Source organism: Meles meles, chromosome 2 (assembly GCF_922984935.1).
Source record: "Meles meles chromosome 2, mMelMel3.1 paternal haplotype, whole genome shotgun sequence".
Classification (NCBI taxonomy): Eukaryota; Metazoa; Chordata; class Mammalia; order Carnivora; family Mustelidae; genus Meles; species Meles meles.
In genome coordinates, this window is record NC_060067.1 from 64,735,304 (window position 1) to 64,761,041 (window position 25,738).

At 48.1% G+C, this 25,738-nt stretch overlaps 1 protein-coding gene across 2 annotated transcripts in view; it reads left to right on the forward strand.

The window, feature by feature from the left end:
* The window catches only part of STK32B (serine/threonine kinase 32B), a 436,152-nt gene that overhangs the window by 385,330 nt on the left and 25,084 nt on the right, over positions 1 to 25,738 (forward strand). For both annotated transcript variants that reach the window (XM_045986344.1, XM_045986350.1), the window contains 3 exons: positions 12,972 to 13,075; positions 20,887 to 21,003; positions 22,931 to 23,056. In XM_045986344.1, coding sequence (XP_045842300.1) covers positions 12,972 to 13,075; positions 20,887 to 21,003; positions 22,931 to 23,056 — 347 coding nt within the window. The remainder of the gene's footprint in view (positions 1 to 12,971; positions 13,076 to 20,886; positions 21,004 to 22,930; positions 23,057 to 25,738) is intronic.

A 25,738-nucleotide genomic window follows, 5' to 3' on the forward strand; every position in this document is an offset into this window, starting at 1 on the left:
AATGGGCCACAAGGTAAGATTTGTGGAGTATACAAACAAAAACAGACAGACAAAAAGAGTGATAAAAGTATATGACAAGAGAAAAAAATATGTATATATAAGCAAAAAAAAAGGGAAAAACCTCCTCAGAAAGAACCCCAAGTATAAGATTTATATATTGTCAGGACAGACACAAATTCACAGAAACACTGACAGAAGGAAAAATTGGGAGAATGGTTATAGATTCTCAGTGTGGGTGAGGAAGGTTATTTTGATTCTTCCTGAAGGTATCTTGATGTTTTTGTTAAGGGACTCAACTTTCCTAAGTTACAGGGGGATTAGAAACTGGTTTGCCTATAGGGGTAACATTGATTGGGGAAAGGGGGTTACCTTGAAGTTTAACTCTATATGTATAGTAGAAAATAAAAATTAAAAAAAGAATAAACTAGACTAAACTAAGTTAAAATTAAAAAAATAGAAAAACAAAAGAAAAACACGGGTGTATGTATCAAAAATTTCAGGTTAGAAGGTTATTAAAGCATTTGATGTACTGGACATCTCAGTGTGATGGTAAATAGGTTAAAAAATTATCTGTATGTATTAAAAAAAAAAAAGAACCAGAATATTGGTAAAGAGTTAAAAATAAAAGTTGTATTTATGAAGTAGTGGTGGTTGTTCTCTTGTAGTCTTTTTTTTTTTTTTTTTCCTTCCTTCCTGGTTGGTTTGCTGGGGGAGGGGCCTGCCACGTGGGTTTTCAGACAATGATGTTCCCTGAGTTAGGTCCTCCCACTCCCCTCAAGGGGGTGAGCTCTTTTTTTTTCAGGAAACTGTTTGGTTTTTTTTTTTTCAGCCTTTTGTTCTCTGGGGGTTTTTATGTTCTTTCATCTGCTTTCTCTCGCCTTGACAGCTTTTGATGGTTTTTGGAGGTTTAGAGGAGAGCAAACAGCACCCCAACCTCCCTCTCAGAGAGAAGCCTCAGACTGTTTTGCAAAAGCTGCTGGCAGAGTTGGTTCTGGGTCACTGTCCCTGGGGATGCAGGAGCTCCTCGTTGTGCCCAAAACCAGGGCAGCTGTGGCTGTCTAGGCAGCTCCAGACCGCCAGAGAGGTTCCGAGCAGAGATCGCGCACTGAGATTTTCCCGCTGTCCCGGGCTGGGAATGTCTGATTTTTCCTGCTGCCAGAGCTCCAGGCTAGCACCTATGAGCACCTATCCCAAGGGAGGGTGTGGGACGCGCGCGTTTCAGGATTGCCGTCAGGCCAGGCTCCCAGCCCCTCACGGGAGACAGACCCCACTCGTTCTCAGGCGCGCTGGCGTTCAGGTGCACTCGCGGCTCAGGGACGGAGACCTGATTTCTCCGCCACACTCTCTCTGGCTCCGCGCCAGGGGAGGCTGTCCTGGGTCCGGGGACTTAGGTCCCTGACCCTAACCGCCCAGGTTCCCACTATTACCCCCCCCCCACTGCGATCCTTTGCTGTTTGTTTTTTGAGTGCTTTCAACCAGACTCCAAGTTAATGCTGGTCCCCAGATGCAGAGCACTCTCGTGTTGGGGTGTTACTTTCCAATCGGTCACCTCTGGTGGCTCCCTCCCCCTTTTGTTTATCTTCCGATATCAGTCCGATGCTCCCAGTCTGCTTTACCTGCCACTGGCGTCTTCTGCTCCAGTAGAGATCCAGACGTGTATAATTCTGATCTCAGGCTGATTTCATGGGTGGTCGGAGTTCTTTGGTAGGTAATCAGCTCACTTTAGGGTACAGGTTGAAATGGTGCCTCCTCCTACTTCCCCACCATCTTGCTCCCCCTGGAGACATATCTTGAAAGAAGTTGCTGTGGCTGATATTGAGGAGGTTACTGCCTATGTTCTCCTCTAATTTTGATGGAATCCTGTCTCACATTGAGGTCTTCATCCATTTAGAGTTTATCTTTGTGTATGATATAAGAGAATGGCCGAGTTTCATTCTTCTACACATAGCTGTCCAAGCTTTCCAGCACCATTTATTGAAGAGACTGTCTTTTTCCCATTTGATATTTTTTCCTGCTTTGTCTAAGATTAGTCAAACATAGAGTTGAGGGTCCATATCTGGGCTTTCTATTCTGTTCCATTGACCTATGTGTCTGTTTTTGTGTCAGTACCATGCTGTCTTGGTGATCACGGTTTTGTAATATAGCTTGAAATTAAGCAATGAGATGTTGCCAGCTTTGTTTTTCTTTTTCAACATTTCCTTGGTGATTTGGTGTCTTTTCTGGTTCCATACAAATTTTGTTTGTTCCAGCACTCTGAAAAATGCCTTTGGTATTTTGATCAGGATGGCAATGCAAGTATAGATTTGCTCTAGACATTTTAGTGATGTTTATTCTTCTGTTCCATGAGCATGGAATGTTTTTCCATTTTTTGTGTCTTCTTTGATTTCTTTCATAAATGTTCTGTAGTTTCTAGAGTATTGACAAGGCAAGAAACAACAAATGTTAGAGAAGATGTGGAGAAAGGGACCCCTCTTATACTGTTGGTGGGAATGCAAGTTGATACAACCACTTTGGAAAACAGTATGGAGGTTCCTCAAAAAATTAAAAATAGAGCTACCCTATGACCCAGCAATTGCACTACTGGGCATTTACCACAGAGATACAGATGTAGTGAAAGGAAGAGCCACATGCACCCCAATGTTCATAATATGTCCACAATAGCCAAATTGTGGAAGGAGCCAAAATGCCCTTCAACAGATGAATGGATAAAGAAGATGTGGTCCATATATGCAATGGAATATTACTTAGCCATCAGAAAGGATGACTACTGACCATTTGCATCAACACAGATGGAACTGGAGGTGATTATGCTAAGTGAAATAAGTCAAGCATATAAAGTCAATTATCTTATGGTTTTACTCATATTTGAAACATAAGGAATAGCAAAGAGGACATTAGGAGAAAGAAGGGAAAAATGAAGGGGGGAAAATCAGAGAGGGAGATGAACCATGAGAGACTATGGACTCTGAGAAACAAACTGAAGGTTTTAAAGGGGAGGGGGTTTGGTGGTGGCTTCGCCTGATGATGGGTATTAAGGACGGCACATGTTGTAATGAGCACTGGGTGTTAAGTGCAAATAATGAATCACTGAACACAACATCAAAAACTAATAATGTACTGTACGGTGACTGACATAACATAATTAAAAAAAGAAAAGAAAGAATGCTAGACTGGAGTAGGTGAGAGGCCATGGTATGTCCAGGCAGAGATGAAACAGAGAGGAATTTTCTGGAAAAGGAAAATGAAAGTCTTGGGGCCAATCAAATTATCAAAAGCAGAGACTGAAGGAGGGGTAGAAGCCAGGAGATTCCCCCATTCTGACTCATGCAACCGAGCTGACATGGGCTGAGACTGAGACGCCAGGAGGAGGACTGTTGGAGAGAGACAAGTTTGCTTGGGCAGGCTGAGTGTGCAGTGCCCATAGGACTGCCAGGTGGAGGTGTCCATGAGGCAGCTGGATGCACAGATCTGGCCATCCTGCTGGCCAGGATGTACAAGCTAGAGACAGAGTCTTGCCATTAATAAAGATCCAACAGGTAGAACACCTAGGTTCTGGTCCCAGCTGGGCCAGAAATCACCAAACACCTCCAACTGGCTTCACTTCCTTCACCTAGAAACTGTAGGGGAGGTAGGAAATTACCATAAAGGTCCCCTCTGGACTGAAACATGTTAATTCTATGTTCCCAGTCAAGGAGGCACTTACGTGTAGGAATAGATCCTGGAAGCCTCTCAGCTTGTAGGCTAGACATTGGCTAGCATGCCACACTCTGCTGCGGCATTCAAAGCCTTCAACAATATCCATAGAGCTAAACTAGCAGGATCATATTTATAACTTAAGAGGCTATTGTATTCTTCTCATATTTTTAGTCTTGCATGGTTAACATAGAGTGGCTGATCCCACCACATGGGTATTTACATTTCTGTGGAAGTGGGGAGATGTTAGTGGGAGGTGAGGCTGGTCCTCCCAAGCCACTGGGCTGGGCTAGAGAAGCAGCCATAGGTTCCATGGCTCTGGAAGGCAGCCCAGTTTGTTAGCCCAGCATGCTCACAAGTACTCATGGGGTGTGCAACACACACCAGGCTCCATGAAAAATCCTGGGGATGCAGCAGGGAAGGACACGGGCACTGTCAAGGAATGTGATTCAAGAGCTGATTTCCATAAGATTTTAAATCATTTTTATCAGTGTGCATGTTCATGGTGAGCCACTTAGTTATTTTTCTTTTGGGTTATGTTGAAACCCTAATTTCCTCCAATGTAGAATTCCTGGATCTTCATACATGCTCTTGGCTTCAGCTCCAGTTGAATTAGCAGATTTAACACAATGACCTTATAGAGACTTGGGGATGTAAAACATATTTATATATGTGTGGAAATAAAAATAATTCCTTATATATAATATTATATATATCTATATTATATATTTTTATATATAAAGAATTATTTTTATTTCAGCATATTTCAGCATAACCACGGTGTAATTGGGTGGAAAATGTCTGGATTTTGAAGGAGACGTGGTAGGATTTTTATCATCCTTCTGAATGAACCCCGAGAAGGGGGCAGGGAAGCGGGCTCAATAAGGCTCTGAGTCTCCCCACTGCATCACCCAGGCATGTAACTTGACTACTCCAAGCCTCAGCTTCCAAGCTTAGAGATAATAATAGCACTGCCTCACAAGGTCCTTCTGAGGGTAAAATGAGTTAACACATGCAAAACTTGTGGAACATAAGAAATAACACGGAGGACATGGGGAGATGGAGAGGAGAAGGGAGTTGAGGGAAATTGGAGGGGGAGATGAACCATGAGAGACTATGGACTCTGAAAAACATTCTGAGGGTTTTGAAGGGGCGGGGGGGGGGGGAGGGTGGGGGAGCCTGGTGGTGGGTATTATTATTAAGGAGGGCACGTATTGCATGGAACACTGGGTGTGGTGCATAAACAATGAAATCTATTACACTGAAAAGAAATTAAAATAAAATAAAATCACACACACACACACACACACACACACACACACTGTAGGACATGCTCTGTAAATATTAGCTTTGCCGAGAAGTAAATAATATACGTAAAAAACCGTGACTTCTGGCACATGGTGGACGCTCCGTAAGTGGCCACATGAGTATTGTAACTCTTGGTGTCGTCACCAAAATCACAGCTCTTGGTAATAAAGGAACAGGTGTTTGGAGCACTAGGCTGAAAGTTGTAAGAATAATGGTCAGGTCCAGGCTTTTCCACTCACAGTTTCCATGGCCCTGAAATTACCCCTTTACCTCCTCAGTTTCTCCATCTGTGGGTTGGGTGCTTTGGGGCTGCATAGGGGTAATATATGAAGGAACTTTGTGCCCTAGAAAGTTCTTTATGACTGTTTTGTGTATGATGATGGTAGTGAGAGGTGGCATTTCCAGTGACTGAAGATAGAAGATTCAGGATTGAATGTTCCCCCACCAGGCCATTGCCAAGAAGTTTTAATCAAGAAGGAGTTGGGGCCTTTGTTCATCTTTAATCCAATCAGGGGTATCCAGACCTTGGATCCTGGACATCATTCTGGGCAAGGCCATAACCAACTCCTCTTATCTGGTTGGTTTGTCATTTGCTGTCCTGGGGAGACAGGACGCTGTCTCACTCACTGTCCTGCAGGGAAAGCCCAGTCCTGGCCGTGGCAGTGTTTGCCCATCCTGTTTCTTCTGAAGCCAGACTCAACAACTTATACTTATGAATCTCTTAAAGCAAGGCTTATTGGTACATCCAGATGCTCCATAAAGATTAGCTGTTTTTATTAGCAGTACCGGGCTTAAAACAGTGCTTGGTACATAGCAAGGTACATAGTTTGTGGTTTGTATTATAATCATTCATTTTGTCAGTCAACAAACCTTTCCCACTTGTCTTCTTCATGGCAGGCAGGCATGAACACCAAGACAAGACATCAAGAAAGTTCCTGCCCTCAGGGAAAAGCAGACAAATAAGCACAAATGCAGCAGAGGGTGTGAATGTTGCCATCAAGAGATGCCTAGGGAAGGTGGGATCAAGAAAAACCCAAATCTAGGGGCGCCTGGATGGCTCAGTGGGTTAAAGCCTCTGCCTTCGGCTCAGGTCATGATCCCGGGGTCCCAGAATCGAGCCCCACATCGGGCTCTCTGCTCAGCGGGGAGCCTGCTTCCTCCTCTCTCTCTATCTGCCTGCCTCTCCACCTACTTGTGATCTCTGTCAAATAAATAAATAAAATCTTTTTAAAAAATTAAGAAAAGAAAAGAAAAACCCAAATCTAATCAGGAGGGAGAGGGATCACAGGAAATAATAATATCAGAGGGGTATTTTGAGGAGGAGATGACACATGTAACGCATGTTGTAGTACCTGGGACCTAGTAGCTTCCTGGAGGAGATAACAATTTAGTTGTACCTTTCTTGAGATAGCCCTGGTGAATTAGGGAAGAGAACAAGAGACAGACAGGCAGATAGATGGGGAGTTCCAGGAATAGTGAGCAGCGTGAGAAGCTAGAACCCAGGGTGGTGTGGGTAAGCCCAGGGCCATAGTAGAGCCTAGAAAATCTAAGGGGAAAAGCTAAGGGCACTGAATGCCAGACCACAAAAGTTAAATTCACCTAACCACACAGGTTGCTGTCCCTAATCCCTTCCATCACTCCACTAAAACTTAAAATGACTCCAGGATCAAGTCACATTTCCCAAACCATGTTTGCTATTGAATAGACCACCTTTGAGAGCGAGTAAAGCACGTGAGCCCAGTAAAGGCTCTGACAAGTCCAGCAGGAAGGAACATGGTTGAACCTCATCATTTCACAGAGACGTTTTTTTGTTTTGTTTTGTTTTAATTTATTTTTTCAGCATAACAGTATTCATTGTTTTTGCACAACACCCAGTGCTCCATGCAAAACGTGCCCTCCCTATTACCCACCACCTGTTCCCCCAACCTCCCACCCCCGCCCCTTCAAAACCCTCAGGTTGTTTTTCAGAGTCCATAGTCTCTTATGGTTCATCTCCCCTTCCAATTTTTTTTTTATAAACATATAATGTATTTTTATCCCCAGGTGTACAGGTCTGTGAATCGCCAGGTTTACACACTTCACAGCACTCACGATAGCACATACCCTCCCCAGACGTTTGACCTGAGAATCCCTACTCCTCCAAAATGTATTCACCTTGCACAGAGCAGGTGGTATTCCCAGGAACACCGATTGTGAGATAGCCCTGAGGACAGGGACATCTTTAAGCTCGGTACTACCATGGTCTGTGACCTATGTCAGAAAACCAACTCCCCTGTCAGAAGCAAGAAGGACAGACTGGAGAAGATGACTCTGGAGGCCTGAAGACTGGTGGGGAGGCCACCAGGAGATCTGAGCAAGGGCCACACGTCAGCACAGAGGAGGAAGGGGTACAAGAGCTGTGCATGGTGGAGTCATCTGACGGTGGAATTTAACCATTACAACAGTGGGACTACTGAACCTGTGCATCAGGATCAGTGGTTCTAAGCTTGACCATAGAGCTGGAGAGTGGGTGGCGGAAGCAAGCCACTCCTCTTCATCCAAACCGGTAGCCAGTTCCAAAACGGGGGATGATGACAGACAGAATGGTTTCCAAAGAACCCTTCATTTGTGCTGTGCTGACGCTCTGAGGCCACAAGCTGTCTCTGCTTCTGAGGCATGCAAGCAGTAAGCCAGACCAGCTCTATGGCATCAGGGGTAGAAGAGCCAATCGATGTGCATCTACTAAATGCCTGCTGTGTACTTGCCTGAGTGCCAGGTGAACCCAGGTCTGCACACCAGCTGGATGGCCTTAACAAGTTCTTAGCCCCTCTTATTAATTTCCTAGGATTGCTCAACAAAGTACACAAATATGGTGGCTTGAAACAATAGTTCACTCCCTTGAAGTTCTGGAGGCCAAATCAATATTGAGGTGTCTGCAGGACTGTGCTCCCTCAGGAGGCTCTAGGAGAGGGCCCTGCCTTGCCTCTTGGGCCTCTGGTGGCTCCAGGGTTCCTGGGCTTGTGGCCTCTCCAATCTCTGCCTCCTCCCATGAACCTCTCTTCATCTCCCATCTCCCTCTCCTTTCTACTGTAAGGACATCAGTAATTAGAGTTAAGGTGGGCCCTACAATTTATCTTGATAATTTTATCTGAAGATCCTTAACTTAGTTATATCTGCAAAGACCCTATTTCCAAATAGGGTCCCATTCACAGGTGCCAGGTTAACACTTGGATCTATCTTTTCAGGGGATACTATTCAAGCTGCCATACCCGTTCGTGCCTCTACTTGTTCTTTTTTTTAAATTAACATATAATGTATTATATGCCCCAGGGGTACAGGTCTGTGAATCATTAGTCTTACACATTTCACAGCACTCACCATAGCACATACCCTCCCCAATGTCCATCCCCTAACCACCCTATCCCTTCCCCTCTCCAGCAACCCTCAGTTTGTTTCCTGAGAATAAGAGTCTCTTATGGTTTATCTCCCTTCCCCGTCCCATCTTGTTTCATTTTTTCCCTCCCTTCCTCCCACAATCCCCCGCCCTGCCTCTTAAATGCCTCATATCAGAGAGATCATATGATTATTGTCTTACTCTGATTGACTTATTTCATTTAGCATAATACCTTCTAGTTTCATCCACGTCATTGCAAATGGCAAGATTTCATTTTTTATGGCTGCATAGTATTCCATTCATTCTTCTTTATCCATTCATCTGTTGATGGACATCTAGGTTCTTTCCATAGTTTGTGCCTCTACTTTCTTATCTTAAAATCGAGATCATTTCAACACTTGTCTCACTGGGTTCTTAGGATGCTGACGAGAGAGGTTATGTTCGTAAAACCCTCAGGAGAGTGCCCTTGGCTTCATGTGCTTCTCATTTAGTTCTGAATATGTCTTTCCAGCCCTTTCAGGCTTTCCAGGTCTCTGTGGACAGGTCTGACATTTTTCTCATGTTCCTCCCTCTGTACATAAGAAATTTCTTCCCCCTAATTGCTTTTAAGATTGTTTCCTTGTATCTAAGACTGCAAATTGTACTATTAAATATTGGGAGGTTGGTCTGTTCTCATTGATCTTGGGAGGGGTCCTCACTGCCTCTTAGACATGAGTATTTGGAACTTCTCAAGTAAAATTTGTTCAAATATATCTTCAAGAACTCTCTCTCCACCCCCTCAGGGATCCTAATAATTCTGATATTGGAACGTTTCATGGCATTGTTAATCTCAGTCTGATCTCTTGGGCCTTAAGTTGTTTTTCCCAGGCCTCCTCTATTTCCTTCTTTTCTATTATCTTCTCTTCTAGCTCACTGATTCGTTCTTCTGCCTCGTTTACCCTGGCAGTGAGAGGATTTGGTTTAGACTGCATTTCATCAAGATAAGCAACAGAAACAGTCAACAAAGCTAAGAGGCAATCCATGGAATGTGAGAAGATATTTGCAAATGCCAGTACAGATAAAAGGCTGGTATCCAAAATCTATAAAGAACTTCTCAACTCAACACCCAAAAAACAAATAAGTCAAAAACTGAGCAGAAGACCTGAACAGACACTTCTCCAAAGAAGACATATGAATGGCTAATAGACACATGAAAAAATGTTCATCATCATTAGCCATCAGGGAAATTCAAATCAAAACCACATTGAGATACCACCTTACACCAGTTAGAATGGCAAAAAATGACAAGGCAGGAAACAAGTGTTGGAGAGGATGTGGAGAAAGGGAAACACTCTTACACTGTTGGTGGGAATGCAAGTTTGTGAAGCCACTTTGGAAAACAGTGTGGAGGTCCCTAAAAAAGTTAAAAATAGAGCTACCTATGACCCAGCAATTGCACTACTAGGTATTTACCCTGAAGACACAGATGTAGTGAAAAGAAGGGCCATCTGTATTCCAATGTTCATAGCAGCGATGGCCACAATAACCAAACTGTGGAAAGAGCCAAGATGCCCTTCAGTAGATGAATGGATGAAGAAGATATGGTCTGTATATACAATGGAAGATTACTCAGCCATCAGAAAGGATGAATAGCCAACATTTGCATCGACATGGATGGGACTAGAGGAGATTATGCTGAGTGAAATAAGTCAAACAGAGAAAGATAATTATCATATGATTTTACTCATATTTGGAACATAAGGAATAGCACAGAAGACATTAGGGGAAGGGAGGGGAAAATGAAGGGGGCTATATCAGAGGGGGTGAGGAACCATGAGAAACTATGGACTCCAGAAAACACACTGAGGGTTTCAGAGGGGCGGGCATAGGGGGATGCGTTAGCCTGGTGGTGGGTATTAAGGAGGGCACATATTGCATGGAGAACTGGGTGTTATACATAAACAATGAATCATGGAACACTACATCAAAAACTAATGAGGCACTGTATGGTGACTAACATAACACCATAAAAAAATAAATAAAATTTTTTTAAAAAAGGAAAAAAACCCTCAGCAGGGAAAATGGACAACTTATTCATTCATTGACATGTGAGGGGAGTCTCATACCTGTCCTTGCAGCTTACACCCACCTGATGCTCTTGCTTCTATGCACTATGATTCCGGACCACCAAAGTGGTCATTTTGGTGGCATATGGATTATGGCAAAAATGTTTTTCATATTCTGTCATCAGTCCCAAGTGTGTAGGGGAGGAAAGAATGTCAGAGGCCACAGCTGTTGGTCACTTGATTGGTCATGACAGCCAGGACAGAATGCTGCTTGTGCCCTGAATTCCAAATGGGTGGGGCTGCTGGGCATGACAAGGATTTATGGGGAGCACCTCAGCACAAACAACCATCCCTGTGCTCATGGGCACATTCCTGCTTCCTGCATTGTCTGAGCACATGGGCTGGGCTAGGAGACAGCCATCCAGGCCCCGGGGAATGCACAGACAGCACGATGTTCCAAAACTCTCAGCACAGAGGGAAGAGGGCAGGTACACAGACTGAGATGCAGGGAAGGAAGTCCCTCGAGATGGAAGCTCAGTTTCAGACTCACAGTGGGATTCAGGTGGAAGTGCCTGCTAAGAAATCAATTAGTTGCTCACAGGGTGCTTAATGAAAAGGTGAGATCGCCAACTTTGATGTCAATCTGATCTACAATGGAAGGGTGGGGCAGACATCAAGAGGCTAAAAACGCACAACTCAGCATCTGGATGAAATTTACGGTGGTCCCAGACCTGTGGGTGATGGGGTGGATGGCGATGAGGCCAAGAGTGACAGAAGAGATTGGAATGCCCATTCCACTAGTGAAAACCATGCCTAAGATTTCTGGAGCACCCACTCCAGCCCAGCCAGGCAGGAGGCTGAGCCTTTGGCACATAATCTCTTATTTAATCCTTCTAACAGCCCGATGAAGAAACTCTTCTTATTCACATTTCATCAAACCAAGGCAAAGAGAAGCTTATGTAACTTGTTAAACTCTGGCCCAGCCACACCGGCCTGCTTCCTGTTCCCCAGCGTAGCCCACTGGTTTCTCTGTAAGACTCAAATAACTGAAGGGGACATTCCTTCTAATTCCCAATCCTACCTCCCCCTAATTTCAACTGAGTATATTTGTGTACTTAAAGAAATAGTAACATGAACTTTACTTTAAACAAGGATTCTGTCCATGCATGAGGCACACCTCACCTTGGCACTTCCTGGCTGTGTGACATCCTTCATCCCTCCGTCCCTCTCTGAACCTCATCTGTAAAATGGGTCTGAGGCAAACATGACCCTTGTTATGGGGCTCTTGTGAAGAGGTTCCCAGTAGAACCCAAGGGAGAATGTGCGCTGTAAGATACAGAGCAAATGGGGAGCATGGTCACAGGGCAGCCAGAGTCTGGCCACTGGTTGGAGGCACGCGTCCAGCTTCTAACCCAAGAGCCCCAATTGGAGCGTGCGTGTCCTGCCTCGCCCGCCTCACCCAGCCTTCCCCGTTCCCATGCCTGCTGAATGCCAGTCTGAAAATTGAGCTGAAACATCTTTAATCACAACGTGTTGTGGTTCCAAGGGACAGATTTGGCCTGCTCTGACAACTTCAAGATGGAATTATGTCTGCAAGTTAATTTGCTGGAAAGGATCCACATTTCACAAAATTTTCCTGGAAGCCAATACGAGCAATTAGAGCATGGACACACTCCTGGCCCAGGGATTTGGGGGTGGTGCAATGAGATTAACGCCCATTCAGCACATTAGAGCACCTGAGGGCCAAGGGTCCCCCAGGACAAGCACAGTGCTCTGAAGAATCAGGGTCCATCACCCTGGGGCCTCCAGCCTTCACTTTTTGTTCAGCTGAGGTGAAATTCACAGAATTACCCATTATAAAGGAGCAACTCTGTGGCATTTAGTACATTCTCAATGTTATGTGACCGCCACCTCTCCCCAGTTCCAGAGCATTGTCATCTCCCCCAGCAGACATCCGAGAAGCAGTTACTCCCAATTTCTCCTCTCCCCCTCCCCCCACCCAGCTGGGCAACCCCTAATCTGCATTCTGTCTCTGTGGCTATGCCTACCCTGGGGGTTTCATAGTAGATCCTACCTGTGCCAACCTAAGACTGTTTCCTTCGAGAGGCAGCAGGCTTCATGGGTTCTAAGCATCCCCCATTGCTGGGACGCCTGACCCAGTTGGTGTTGGTGCCAAAGGCAGAGGGACATTTACAAGGTGCAGTTTCTTCATCTTAACTCAGACCTTACCCCACCTCTGTTCATGCTGACAGAGCGTCATGCCCCCCCAGTCCACCTCCTCCAGGGGACTTACCCCACCTCTGCCCTAGCAGACCCCCTCCCCCACACACTTGGAGCACCCCTACTCTCCGGGGGCCACACCAGTGTTTCCTGTGATGCCCGCTTGTGGCTTACAGAGGGCAGGAGCCACATGGCACGGTGGACAGCATCCTGGCTTTGCCCTCGGAGAGTCAGGTTCCTGTCCCCCCCCCCCCCGCCATGTGCCCTTTCTGAGGGATGGTGAATGTAAGCTGTGGCATGCGGTGACCTTCTCTCTCTCCTGTCTTTGGCAGCCCCAGAAGTTTTCCAGGTGTACGTGGATGGAGGCCCTGGTTACTCGTACCCCGTGGACTGGTGGTCCCTGGGTGTCACGGCCTACGAGCTGCTCCGGGGCTGGGTAAGATGTGCATCTGCTTGGGGGACATGGGGAGCCCTAGAAGTCGGGGGGTCAGGTCAGATTGGACCAGGGTGCTATTGGCTGGCCACCTGGCTGGGAAGGAGCCCACCTGAGGAGTCAGAGGCCCTGGGTTTCAGTTCCGATGGCCCTTGTGCCTGATGTCCCTGAGCATTAAAGCGGCCCAGAGTGAGCTTCTGGTCTAGCTGCCTCCTCCTGCTCGTGGGGAAATGGATGTTCATGGGGAAGGTCTTACATCAAGGTCAGCATCTAATCTGTGGCAGTTCAAACACCTTGGTATCGTGATTTCAAACACTGTCCTCTTTCGACCCACAACGCGGTACACCTGCCTGATTTTCCAGCTCAATTTGAATTTCTTTAAATATAGGGACCATGCCTTTTTTGTTGGTTCTGTATCTTCCCCCAAATACATAGCTCAATGTCCCATAAAAATGGGACATTCAGTGTGTACTTCCGTTTTTATTTCATTTCATTTAATAGCTGAGGATAACTAATGGGAACTAATAACTCATTTTTACTTTAGTGGAAAGAATTATGACAAACTCATTCTGAGGCATTTTTCTTTGCACAAGTATTGTTGGAAAACAATGCCACTGAACCTTGGTTTCCTTCTTGTTACAACGGAAATAAAAGCCTTCAGACTGTTTCTTGGAGCTGAAGTTGCCATGGGATCACTCTGACCCCAGACAGAGATCCAGGGTTTACATGTTGCTCGCCTTGACCACTCCACTTCCCAGTGCAGAGCCTCAGGCTGTGATGTTCAGTGTCTCACAGTGATTTTTGTCCATGCACATTGAGGCCAGGGGAGGTGCACTCTTGGAGGGCGAGAGTCTCCTGCGCGGGTGATAAAGGGTGAGGAATGAATGAATGAATGAATGAATGAATATTCATAAGAGCAGTTTGCAAACCGCCAAAGTCATGTGAGTGCAAATAATTATTATTTTTCATCCTGTAGTTTAAACAACTATCGTCTGCTCTTGGTCTTGATTATTTCCTCTGAATTCCTCAAAAGTGTAATTACTATACATGGTGTTTTTAGAATACATATATATATACACACACATATATATGCATGTATATATGTGTGTGTATATATATATGTATTTGTGTGTGTGTGTGTGTGTGTGTGTGTATACACACATTTCGTTTTCTCAGGCGCTGAATGAAAACATTCATCTTTTCTTGGCTGGTTCCTTTGCCATCTGCCATTTTCATTGATACGTGCAGTCAGGAGGGAGTGTGACGGTTCCTAACATTAAAGGAACTAAAGGACATGGGCATCTGCCAGAGGCTGTTTATCTGATGTCCTCATTCCACCAGAAGTTGCCCCAAGCATGACTGGATGTTCACTAGCAGAAAGTACATTTTCTGTGTTAAATAAAAATCAGTCGAGTCAATTTGAAGATCTAATTGGCTTCATTAAACGATCCGTGAGTCCAGCAGCCCCCCATCTTGCACGTTGCAAGATGCTCCAAGGAAGCCTACAAAATGGAAGGTTTTTCTAGGAGGATGGGGCAAGATGTTATTAGCAAAAGAAGAAGATTCCTTCTGGCAAAGAGCTTTCTAGGGGGGAAAGCAAGGTTTCTTCTCTTTAGATTATCTGTCTTTCCTCTCAGGGTGGAGAGGACCCAGCGAGCAGGATCCCAGGCCAGGATTGAAAAATTCCTGACACACCAGTTAAGACTACATTTTGGGGGAAGGTTGGACGTGCAATTAGGTTATGTATTAAGCCCTGGTTTGGGAACTCCTTCTAAGGGACAGAATTTTGGGGCCTGTGGGCTTTGTGCTGTTTTTTTGCTTTTGTTTTTTAAACATCTGTCATTCCTCACGGGTCAGAACAGTCAAAGATGATGACTTGGCAAAAAGCCCCAAGGGTAGAGTGGTTCTTGCTGCTTCCAAAATAAATTGTTTCGTTTTTAATGTGACAGGGTTTTCTACTAAGAGATCCAAATGCCACATTCAAGGGAAGAAGGAGAAGCACACAGTGGGATCGGGGACTTTGATGTAGTGACAGAGTGACTGAATGAAAGGATGCCTGTTACACGGTCGCATAAACCTTTCTCACAAGTGTCTGGTCTGGCTTCGCCTTTGACAAGTTTACGCAAACAGTTAATTCTAGGTTTTTTTTTGTTTTTTTTTTTTTAATTTTTTATTTATTTGACAGAGAGAGAGATCACAAGTAGGCAGAGAGGCAGGCAGAGAGAGAGGAGGAAGCAGGCTCCCTGCGGAGCAGAGAGCCTGATGTGGGGCTCGATCCCAGGACCCTGAGACCAAGACCTGAGCCGAAGGCAGCGGCTTAATCTACTGAGCCACCCAGGCGCCCCCTTTTTTTTTTTTTAAATATTTTATTTATTTGACAGAGAGAAATCACAACTAGGCAGAGAGGCAGGCAGAGAGAGAGGAGGAAGCAGGCTCCCCGCGGAGCAGAGAGCCCGATGTGGGGCTCGATCCCAGGACCCTGGGATCATGACCTGAGCCGAAGGCAGAGGCTTTAACCCACTGAGCCACCCAGGTGCCCCTCAATTCTAGGTTTTTTATACATACAGGAAACAATCCCTCTTGGTTAAAAAACAAAAAACAAACAAACAAACAAAAAACTATACCGAGATGCATTCCTGCTTATCTCTGGGGTGTGGAAATGGCTGTCCTTTCACCCCAGAATTCTTCCATCATGTCAGTGACAGCATCCCTGACAAGTGGTCATCCACCTCTTTGTTCCTTGAGTCCCTCAAAATCCAGGGAGCTTCTTACCTCCCAAAGATGAGAGCCATCATGGGAATTTTCCAGTGTGTGTTCTAAGATCTTAGAGTTGGAAAGAGTTAGAATGGATAAGATCAGGACAGTCCTCTGGCTAGGGACCCAGGAATACTCTAGTGTGGTAAATAGTCATCTCTTCCCACATGTTCTGTAGAGAGAGAAGAGGAATCAAGTGTCATCAATGGGCTTAAAAATCTCAACACAGAATCCCGTGGCCTGGGTGGATCCTATAGGCTGGACCAGGGACATAAGTAGGATCTCTCTGCCCAAAGTAGACTCTTAGTCCTCCTCCTGCACACCTGCTGAGTGAAAGAAAGAGACTCAAGACTGTGACCACCTTCCCCTCCCCAGTTCCCTATTAGAGCACAGGTCCCTTGGTCTCTCTGAACTGCAACCACACCCTCTGATTAGAGAGGAGAGGTTTCCGGCCACAGACCCAGAGAAGGGCCTTAGGGACCTCAGCACAGCCATTGTCCCCCTTCCCGTCTGCCAGGCTCCAGATGGCATCCCTGACAGGTGCTCACCCACCGTTCACTGGTTCCCTTCAGCACCCAGGGAGCTCCTTACCTCCGGGAAGAACCTGTTCCCTTTTTTGACCGCTTGAATGGCGAGAAGGTGTTTTCCTCTCACTCAACCGAAAGCTGTCTCCTCATTACAAAGGGGATTTTAGAGGACTTCACAGGGTCAAATCCTGGTTCTACCAGGTGCCTCATCAGTGACGTTAACCGAAGCTGAGAAATAGATCGAGTGCTCAGAATCCTCATCTGTTAATAGGGGAAAAATTAATAATATCCACCCAACAGGATTGCTTTGAGAATTAAGTCATTGCGACAGTGCTGATTACCCAGCACATGCCTGATGAATGTCAGCAAGCCTCCAATCCTCACTGCGATCTCTGCCCCAGGGGGCCTGCCAGCAAGCCTGCATCCTCTCTGACTTAGCACCTTAGCACGCTGGAGCCAGGCATGGCCTCATCTGAGCCCCGGCTTCCTCCGTCATGAAATGGGGATTATGAGGCCAATGCACAGGGCCACCATGGGGACAGTGAGAAAACGAGCAGAGCCCATGCAGCATCCAGTATGCATGTTAACTATGCTCCTGGCGATGACTGCGAGACAGGGCTATGCAGACAAAGTGCTAGTGACCTGCTCAGAGGAGCGTGGAGAACACCTGAGGGAACAGGTTAGCTTCGGTCCCAGAGGAGCTGCTAGAGGGAATAGCGTGAGTACAGGTGGGGAAGAGCCACGGAGGCGGACACAGCAAACACCTCTGACCATAGAGCAGTCAGGGCATAGTCAGGGGCAGTCTGTCGAAGCCCCTGAGGTCAGCTGGAGACACTCGGGTTTGCTAGGTAGGCAATATGGTGCTGTCCGTGGACATGGCCGCATAGTGGTCGAGTGAGCATGTGTCCTTGGCAGTCACACGTTTCCAGGCTCCCATCCTGGCTTTGCTGACATTCATTTGGGCCCCCATCCTGGCTTTACCATATAGTCTCTGAATGATCTGGGGTGAGCCCATGTCTCATCTACCAAGTGGGGGGATGGGATTTCAGGCCCAAAGCGCAGGGCTCCCCGACATTGGCACTGTGGACGCATGGGGCTGGGGAATGCTTTGTGCCAGGGCAGCTGTGTGTAGTGTGGAATGTTAGCCACATCCCTGGCCTCTCCATCCCAGATGCCGGCAGAAATCTCCCGCCACTGGGTTATAGCGACCAGAAAATATCTTCCAACATCGTCCGATATACCCTGGGGTCAAAATGTCTCTGCTTGTGAACCGCTGCCAGAGAGAAACCAAGAGAACTAAATGTGATCCTGAATGTATGCTCGTGGCACATTGCATTGCACAGTGGGCTCTCAGTGTGGACAAAGGGTGGAGACCCAAACCCCCACCTATGGCGCCCTGAGGCCTTGTACCTCTCTGCTTCTCCCCAGCCCCCTCCCTAACCTTGCCTTTGACCCCAGGCAGCTCATCTCCTTGTGATCGCATAGACAGACAAGGTCGGGGGTGCAGAGAGGTGATGAATAAAGAGGGAGGGTGTATGGAGCTCTGGGAGAAGTAGGTCTACCCCCCTGGATGGGTTCAGCCGCAGAGCGGAACAGGGAGTGTAGTGGTAATGGTGTGCAAAGCTGATGGAAGGAGAGAGGAGGTCCTCGATCTGAACATTGACTTCTGGTCCCTTGGTAAAGCAGACAGAGAGCAGTGTGCCAGCAGTCAGGACCTGGGAGGAAACGGACTCTGTGACCTCACTCTCTGGGTTTTCTGTCTCCATTGAGGTCAGGGAAAGAGCATGTGGGTTGTTCTGTGGTTTTCAGACTGTGTTTCATGGACCTCTAGGACCCAGCAGAAGTGGCTGAACAGTTCTAGGGGTTGCAGAATGCTTCTTCTGGCTTTGGAGATTTCATAGCCCGAGGAAGTGTTCTTCACTTTCATCTGTTCCGTGTTTGGGGTTTGGAGTAAAAAGGTTTTTGGGGGAAAAAACATTGGATTAGATGGTCCCCAAAGCCCAGCTCAGCTCTAACAGTTCAAATAACAAGTCTATAGCAATTCTCGTCCGCTCTCTTGGATTTCTCGGTAAATTGGCATTTTTTGTAAACTGAGTGTACCAGAATAGAGACCCGCCTGCATTCCATAATGAGTATATTTGTGCCCTGCTGCTAAAAGCACTTTCCCTAGAAATACATGTAATTACCTTAGAAATGCCACTTGCTTTTCTGAGTCAACACATCCTAAGGCCAATGCATGAGAACCAAGCTTCAGTAAATTCTTTCCCGGAACAGGTGAAATAGTGATCTCGGGTTTGCTGATATTCTCATAGAAGGAGCTGGGCTTCTCTGCAGCTACCCATACGGACAAATGCTGAGAAGGCAAGCTGCCAAGTGTATCCCATGCCTGTTGTTCCCATCTTCTCTGTGAATGTATTTAACTGCTGTGTTGGCCTCGTGGCTTATCAGGGTTACCGTAATGATTACCACCATTACTCTTACTGGTTTGGTTCCTTCCAGAAGCAGAGAGGACAGAACTAGAGCATGGCAGGTTTGGAAAGTGGATGGAAAAGCAGGTTGACGGGTGCCTTGAGGCAACCAAGAAGGAACAACAGAATGCAATGTGAATGACAAGAAAAGCCTTTCCATTTGTCGCTGGCTGGTTCTCCAGCCAGGTGCTCGACCAGGTGGGCACTGCTGGTATCAGAGAAATAGCAGGGACAGAGAACCTGCATCTCTGTGCAATGGGACAAGGTCGCCATTTGTGCCGACTTCTAAAATGAGGAGGTGAGACTGCTTTATGTCCCAAGGTCCTCCCGCCTCCAGCAGCTGGGTTTCCAGGTACAGCTGGGACAGGATGCGAGGAATGGTTTCCCCAGAGGCAGAAACTTGGGAAGAAGCAATCTGGAAGAGTCCAGAAACTGACGTCTCCGCTCTCACTGTTCACTCCTGTTATTTCTAATCATGGTAGCTGTTACTGGTGACGTCAGGGGGGTCCTGCAAAGGCAGAGGCAGGCAGCAGCCTCAGGAAGAAACTCTAAAGTCTTCATTTCTGGAACCATACTCCGCCTGTCTTGACATAGGAAGAAAATGTTTGAAGGCATTTGCAAAGAATGTTAACATATCTAGTCAGCTGGCATTTCCAGGGAGCCCCCAGATTTTGGCTTTGCTCTGCAGATTAAAGGGCAAAAAGGGGAATTCCCAATTTGATCGATACATGAAAGAGGAGGCAGCCGGTCAGGAAAAGATCCCTTCTGGGTGGGTACATCAGAAGGCACAGTGCACTTCCACAGGCAGACGTCTGCCCCGGGGGAGCCCCATTTGCTGAAGATAAAGATTCTCCTCTGTTCCAGGGAATCATCACCCACCCAGGGCTCAGGACACACTCACCTCCTTATATGGCACCTCCTATTTGCAGCAACCCTCTGGGAAGCCACTTTCCACAAGGTTGGAGCCCATACATTATGAAGCACATGAGCCCAGTACAGGCTCTGGCCCCCTGCAGGTGTCCAGGCAGTGTTTGTGGATGGATGGACTCATCATGCTTGTCCTCGTGTGCTGCTGGATGGCTGAGGCTGCTTTAGACCCTGAGAACACAGGAATGAGTACCATCCAAGCCCGCCTTCAAGGAATTCATAACTGATAATCAGGTTCACTTGGACAACTATGAACGCATTACTCTTGGTTTCTCTAGTTGGTGGAACACATGTACTCCAGAAGTGACTGTCTGTTCCAGCCCTGAGCCATTTGACCATGGTGCAAACTTCAAAGCATCTTGGCCCATGAAGCTGGGTGGAGGGTGAAGAGGGGGAGTGAACTCTGTATGTGGGGGGTGCAGGTGCAGAGGTCAGACACTGTCCAATCTATGTACCCAGGGTCCCATCCCAAGTTCTGAGAGGTTCTTAGAAGCAGAAAAAAACCAAAACCAAAACAAAACAAAACATGCCCAGACAATGTTGCAAAAATGCATCCAGAGGTTTAATGCTCTACATGGCCAGGTGGAGAACAGAGTTATGCATTCTCGGTGTGGGGGAGAGAGTGGCACGTAGAAGTCCGGCCTCTCGCCATCCATCCACCCCACCAGACCCAGACTTTGGTGAATCCAGCCCTGTGTACTCCCAGCGGGCTCATCCAATGCTGGGAAATGTGCCATGAGGCCCACCAGCAGGTAGGGACTGTGACTGGAGGTGATGCTCGGTGTCTAGCGGATGGTGAGAGCCACCACACTCACAAGCCTGGAGCAGGGACTCGGGAGTTAGGCTGTTGGGCATAGATTCCGCCTCCGCCACTTACCGGCTATGTGACCTTGCCAAGTTCATTTAACCTCCTGTGGCCACAACAGAGCACCCACTTGCTGGGTTCTGGGACCACCCTACCAGCCTGGTGCCTGTTGGCACATGGGGAGGGGCCACGTGCTCTGTGCTGAAAGAGGAACACCCACTGTTATGTGAAGGGAAAGCATAAACCACCCCCTCGTCTACACAGTTTTAACCACATGGGTGGTGTCCTCCAGTTGGTGTCTCTCTGATCCCTTGTCTGGTCCTTTGTTTGCAGAGACCTTATGAAATCCACTCGGCCACCCCCATCGACGAGATCCTCAACATGTTCAAGGTGGAGCGCGTCCACTACTCCTCCACGTGGTGCAAAGGCATGGTGGCCCTGCTGAAGAAGGTAAGGGACAGCCACGTCTGCGACAACAAAGCCTCTGGCTCTTTTCACTCCACTACAAGCTCCTAATAAATAGTTACACCTAACGCATACGGCTCTTTAAAATTGTTGCCACAAATGGTCTTTCCAGTCGCTGAACTTTAGGACACGGTAACTCTCTTGACTTTTCTCCAGGAACTCTAATTGGCTAGAATAAAGCAGTAGTTCTCCAAGTGTGTCCCATGGGCCAGCAGCACGAGCAGCGCCAGTGGGGAGCTTGTTGGAAATGCGGATTCCTGGGCTCCACCCAGACATTCTGACTCAGAAACTTTTGCCATCAGCTTCCGGGTGGTTCTGAAGCCCGCTCGAGTTTGGCACAGACAGGAGATGGTGCCCTCCTTTGGAGGCTGGTGTTTAGCTCCCTGCTTTGGGATCCCCCAAGATGCTCAGGGTGGATGGAGGGTGGCATGTGGTTGGGACCCCATCATTTGTAGAAGGGCGATGGTAACAGCAGCCAGCGGTGCTTAAGGGAATGTTGTGCTCTGGGACGTGCGCTGGTTCTTCGTAATCCTCACAGCCCTGGGAGCCCATATTAAAGGTGGGAACACAGAGGCTCGGGAAGGTGAAGTCCTTCCATGGGGCCACAGGGCTGTCTGTGGGCAGAGGGGAGGTTGGAATCCAGGCTCTCCCAGCTCCAGATGCCAACTCTTCTTCCCTACACCACTGTCCATGAGATTCAGCACTTGATTCTTAGAAGTCGGGGGTCCTTAGACCCCACTGCTGACTACAATCCCCTGGATGCCCTATGCACGTGCCAGTGCCGACACCACCTGCCCCTGCACTCAGGAGAACCTCTTGTCCAAGCAGGGACCTCCCATGGGGCACTGGAGTGCGATCTCTGTTTAAACCTGCACCCGGCACTTTGGGGCAGCCCCTAGGAGGAGGCTGCCAAGACCAGCAGATAGGACCTTGCCAGGTGTCCTCACGTGGCATGACCACAGCCCGCTCACTGGGCACATCTGGGAGATTCCTGCAGTGTTGGGGGCTGAGGGGCGGGGAGCAAACTGGCAGGGGGGCTCTGACTTCTAGCTCCCACCTGTTGGCAGCTGGGTGCCATACACCCCTTAGCGTTGGTCAGGTCCTCACCAATCCCCTTGGGTCCCATCTTAATCACGTACTGGAAATGGAAGAGTTGCCTTTGCCCTTCCTGTTCTGGAGGAGGGAAGAGGTGCACACCCTGCAGCAGCCTGTCTGAGACCTTGCAGCTGGGGTAGGGATGGGGGGTAGACAGGGAGGGGTAGCAGGCCCGGGTCAAGGGTCCCTGTCTCTCCCTGTTAACCCAGGTGTTCTTCATGTTAGACCAGCCAGTATGTATTTGAAAAGCTGAAAGCCTCATTTGGGTGCAAGGTGGGACTCTATGGCTGCTTTTTATTCTGCCGCGGCCTGTATTTGCAGAAATTCTATTTGTGGAGAAGTTAAAAATTATACCCTTGGCTACAAATGAGGCCACTTTGTCAGGCCACAGAAGTCACCACAAAGCTGTCCAGGGATAAATTTTATTACACTTTCGAACATCTATTACCAGGCTGACAGTCTCAAGATGAGGTGGCTAATTCTTTTTATATTTAATTAGAAGCCTCTGCAGACATCAGCGAGAGTGGCATGTCACGGGTGCTAGTCCCCAAGGACAGAGCAGTGGCTGAAAATCCAGGTCCTGCCACAGAGCTCCTTTCTGGGTGACCATCTGGAAGCAGCCTGTCCTCCGGGTTCCTCTCTGGTGACAAAAGGATGAGTATAGGAGACACTTATGACCATGGCAACCCAGAGCACGGCATTAATGGAGCATAAAAGCAAAGGCACCTTCATTTTTGCTAGATTTCTACCTTCAGGGTCCCCGCTGGCCTCAGCGGGGCACCTGGCTGGTGCAAGCATGTTTGCTGTCTGCCCGCAGCTCCTGACCAAGGATCCCGAGAGCCGCCTATCCAGCCTTGGGGACGTTCAGAGCGCGCCCTACCTGTCCGACATGAACTGGGATGCAGTGTTCGAGAAGGCACTGACGCCGGGCTTTGTGCCTAATGTGAGTGGGGGTCTTGTCCAGTGGCATGCCATCCCTCTGCAGGGTCCCTTGCCCTGCTCTAGAGGAAGATCCTGAAGCTGGCCAGGGAGGCCTCTGCTGGCCATGGCCGCAGGAGCCCCCAAAGGTCTCCCATTACACCAAGACTGAGTGTGGATTTGGACCTTATTTCCAAGATTCCACCTGGGAGGCTTCTCTCCTTGTAGGTTTTTATGGGCACAGAGCCTCCTTTCTTCTATTGAATCACACCCACTGTGTGCACAGGTCCAGGCACTTGGGGGGAGAATCATACCTACTGTGTGCATCCATCCACCTATTCATCCACCCAACCATGGACACAGCCGGTGTGGCCTCACCGAGTGCCTACATGGGCAGGCACCCCGTGTGACTTGAGGTGAAGCCCCGTAAAGAAAACAGTCTTGGTGCCCGTTGTCAGGGAGCTTACGGACGAGAGCAGATCTCCTCAACTGTGCTACAGTCAGTTGATGTTAGAGCCGGATGATTCTTCGGTGAGGGCCTGGCCTGCCCATCAGGGACTGTTCAGCCACATCCCTAAACTCTGCCCACAGAGTGTTAGTAGCCCTCCCCGGCTGTGATAGCCAAAACCATCTCCAGACATTGCCAAGCCCCCCTGGGGACAGCTGCCCCTGTTGACAACCAGTGGGCTAGGAATTTTGTACAAACAACAAGCCAATCAACATGCAAAGGCACCTATAGAGACCCAGGGCTGAGTCCTGGAGGGGACTGCAGGCTGTCCCACCCTGGGGGGCCCAGGCCATAGAGACTTGGGTTCACTCCCACCTCTGTGACCTCAGGTGTGCTCCAGAAGGGCTGCTTCGCCTGGACTGGGGAGATGAGAGAGACCACCCCCTCCCACAGAGCTTGGGAAGAATAAATGCCAAAAGGCCTCCAAAGACTCAGAGCAGGACCTGGTACTCAGTAAGCCCTCATTAAATACCACCCTGGTAATGTCTGTTTAATGAATAAGTCTGCTGGAGTTCTGGACTGGACTCCTTTGCTTGGCTTCCCCCAGGACGCACGCTCTGGATATGCCAGAGAAATATGCCAGCCTCCTCTATGGTCCTCTTCTGCTCCTCTCAGGCCATGGAGATGAAACCCAGGGATCTCCACGCAGTCCTTTGTATGGAACACAGATTGCCTAAAACAGTCTCCCCGTGGCCAGGGCTGAGCCTTCCCCAAGGCTGTGTGCCAGATGCCTGGGTGACCCTTGGGGCCAGTGGGTGTTGTGTCCCTCAGCCTTTGGTAGCCCGCACCTGCTGCTCTCCCCCAAGCCCACCCAAATACACTCATGCGTCCTCATGCACACACTCGCACTCGTGCACACTTCCACACAAACATGAGCAGGGGACCCCTGCTTCAGCCACACCAGGATGCCTAAGCGACTGCCCTCTGGCCCTGTTGTTTCTTAGCTGTGTACCTGCACACATGCTGCTTCCTCTGCTGGGGATGCCCTTCCTCTCCTTGTCTCCTGGTATCTCCTGTCCCTCCTTTGAGACAGCTTCAAACCCAGTGACTGACCCATTTGAGGGTCTCGGTAACTGCCTTCTGGAAGGGAGGCAAACTTAAGCATTGCTTCTGATGGGACACGCCCCAGACCAGCCCCCCACCTCCTTACCTGGAGTGAATCGCAGCCTCTCTGGTCCTGCACTGGACAGGTACGTAGATCTACATGAGCAGTTAATGCCATTCTGGTACAGGGCATCTGCCATCCGCCCTTCTGGAGGCCAGAGCCCATGTAGCTGGGACTGGCCTCTGCATGAGAGAGACCCCAGACAACGGATGGAGCTTGGAGGCACGGGAAGTCCTTGAGGTGTGATTGTCACACATATATAAACAGATGAACGATCATGGTCTAACGGGACTGAGTGTTCTGCAAGCCAGAGGTTATTCGGAAATTCCACGTGCATTATCTCATACAAACTTCACAACAGGGAAGTGGTTCTCGTAGGTAGTATTCTCAAATTGAGGAACTTGCCCATGATTGCTCAGTGAGAAATTGACCTCAGGAAGTCTATATCCAGAGTCTGTACTGGAATGAGTGAGTGAGTGAATGAATGAATGGATGACAGATAAATCAGGCCAGTGAAGACTTGGACCAGCTCTTTGGAGGAGGTTCCCGTGGACCTCAAGACTGTGGATGGCATAACCACGGGGCTGTATTGCCAGAAGGGACTGGCATCCCTAGCTGGGTATTGGGCTGGACCTCGGCCAGCTGGCAACTTGGGTCCACAGTCTAGAAGTCAGGGGGACAGAATTCCTCCTGACCAAAGTGAATGGAGCCCACCCTGCTACAGCTGAGGGCTGAGGAAGCCAGCATGAGGAACTGGGTGGATTATGGTCAGAAATGGCATTTTAAATTATTAAAAATTATAGAAAAAAGAGTCATAACCTTAGATTGTGTGTGTGATAAAATAAGTGAATAGGTCACACTGGGTAACTGAACTCAGCCCGGCACAGTGACCCTTCGCAGGAAGGAGACCGAGGAGCCCCCTGGTTGTTAACAGGGGTGTGGGGGCAGTGGCGGATACAGGGATGAATGAGCGAGGTCTACAGCAAGAATGTGAATGTATTGCTTCTACTCACAGAAAAAAAAAAAACACGTTAGCTATGTACCCCACTGTAGCAGTTAATCATTATGTGTTGAATGAATGAATGAATGAAGGC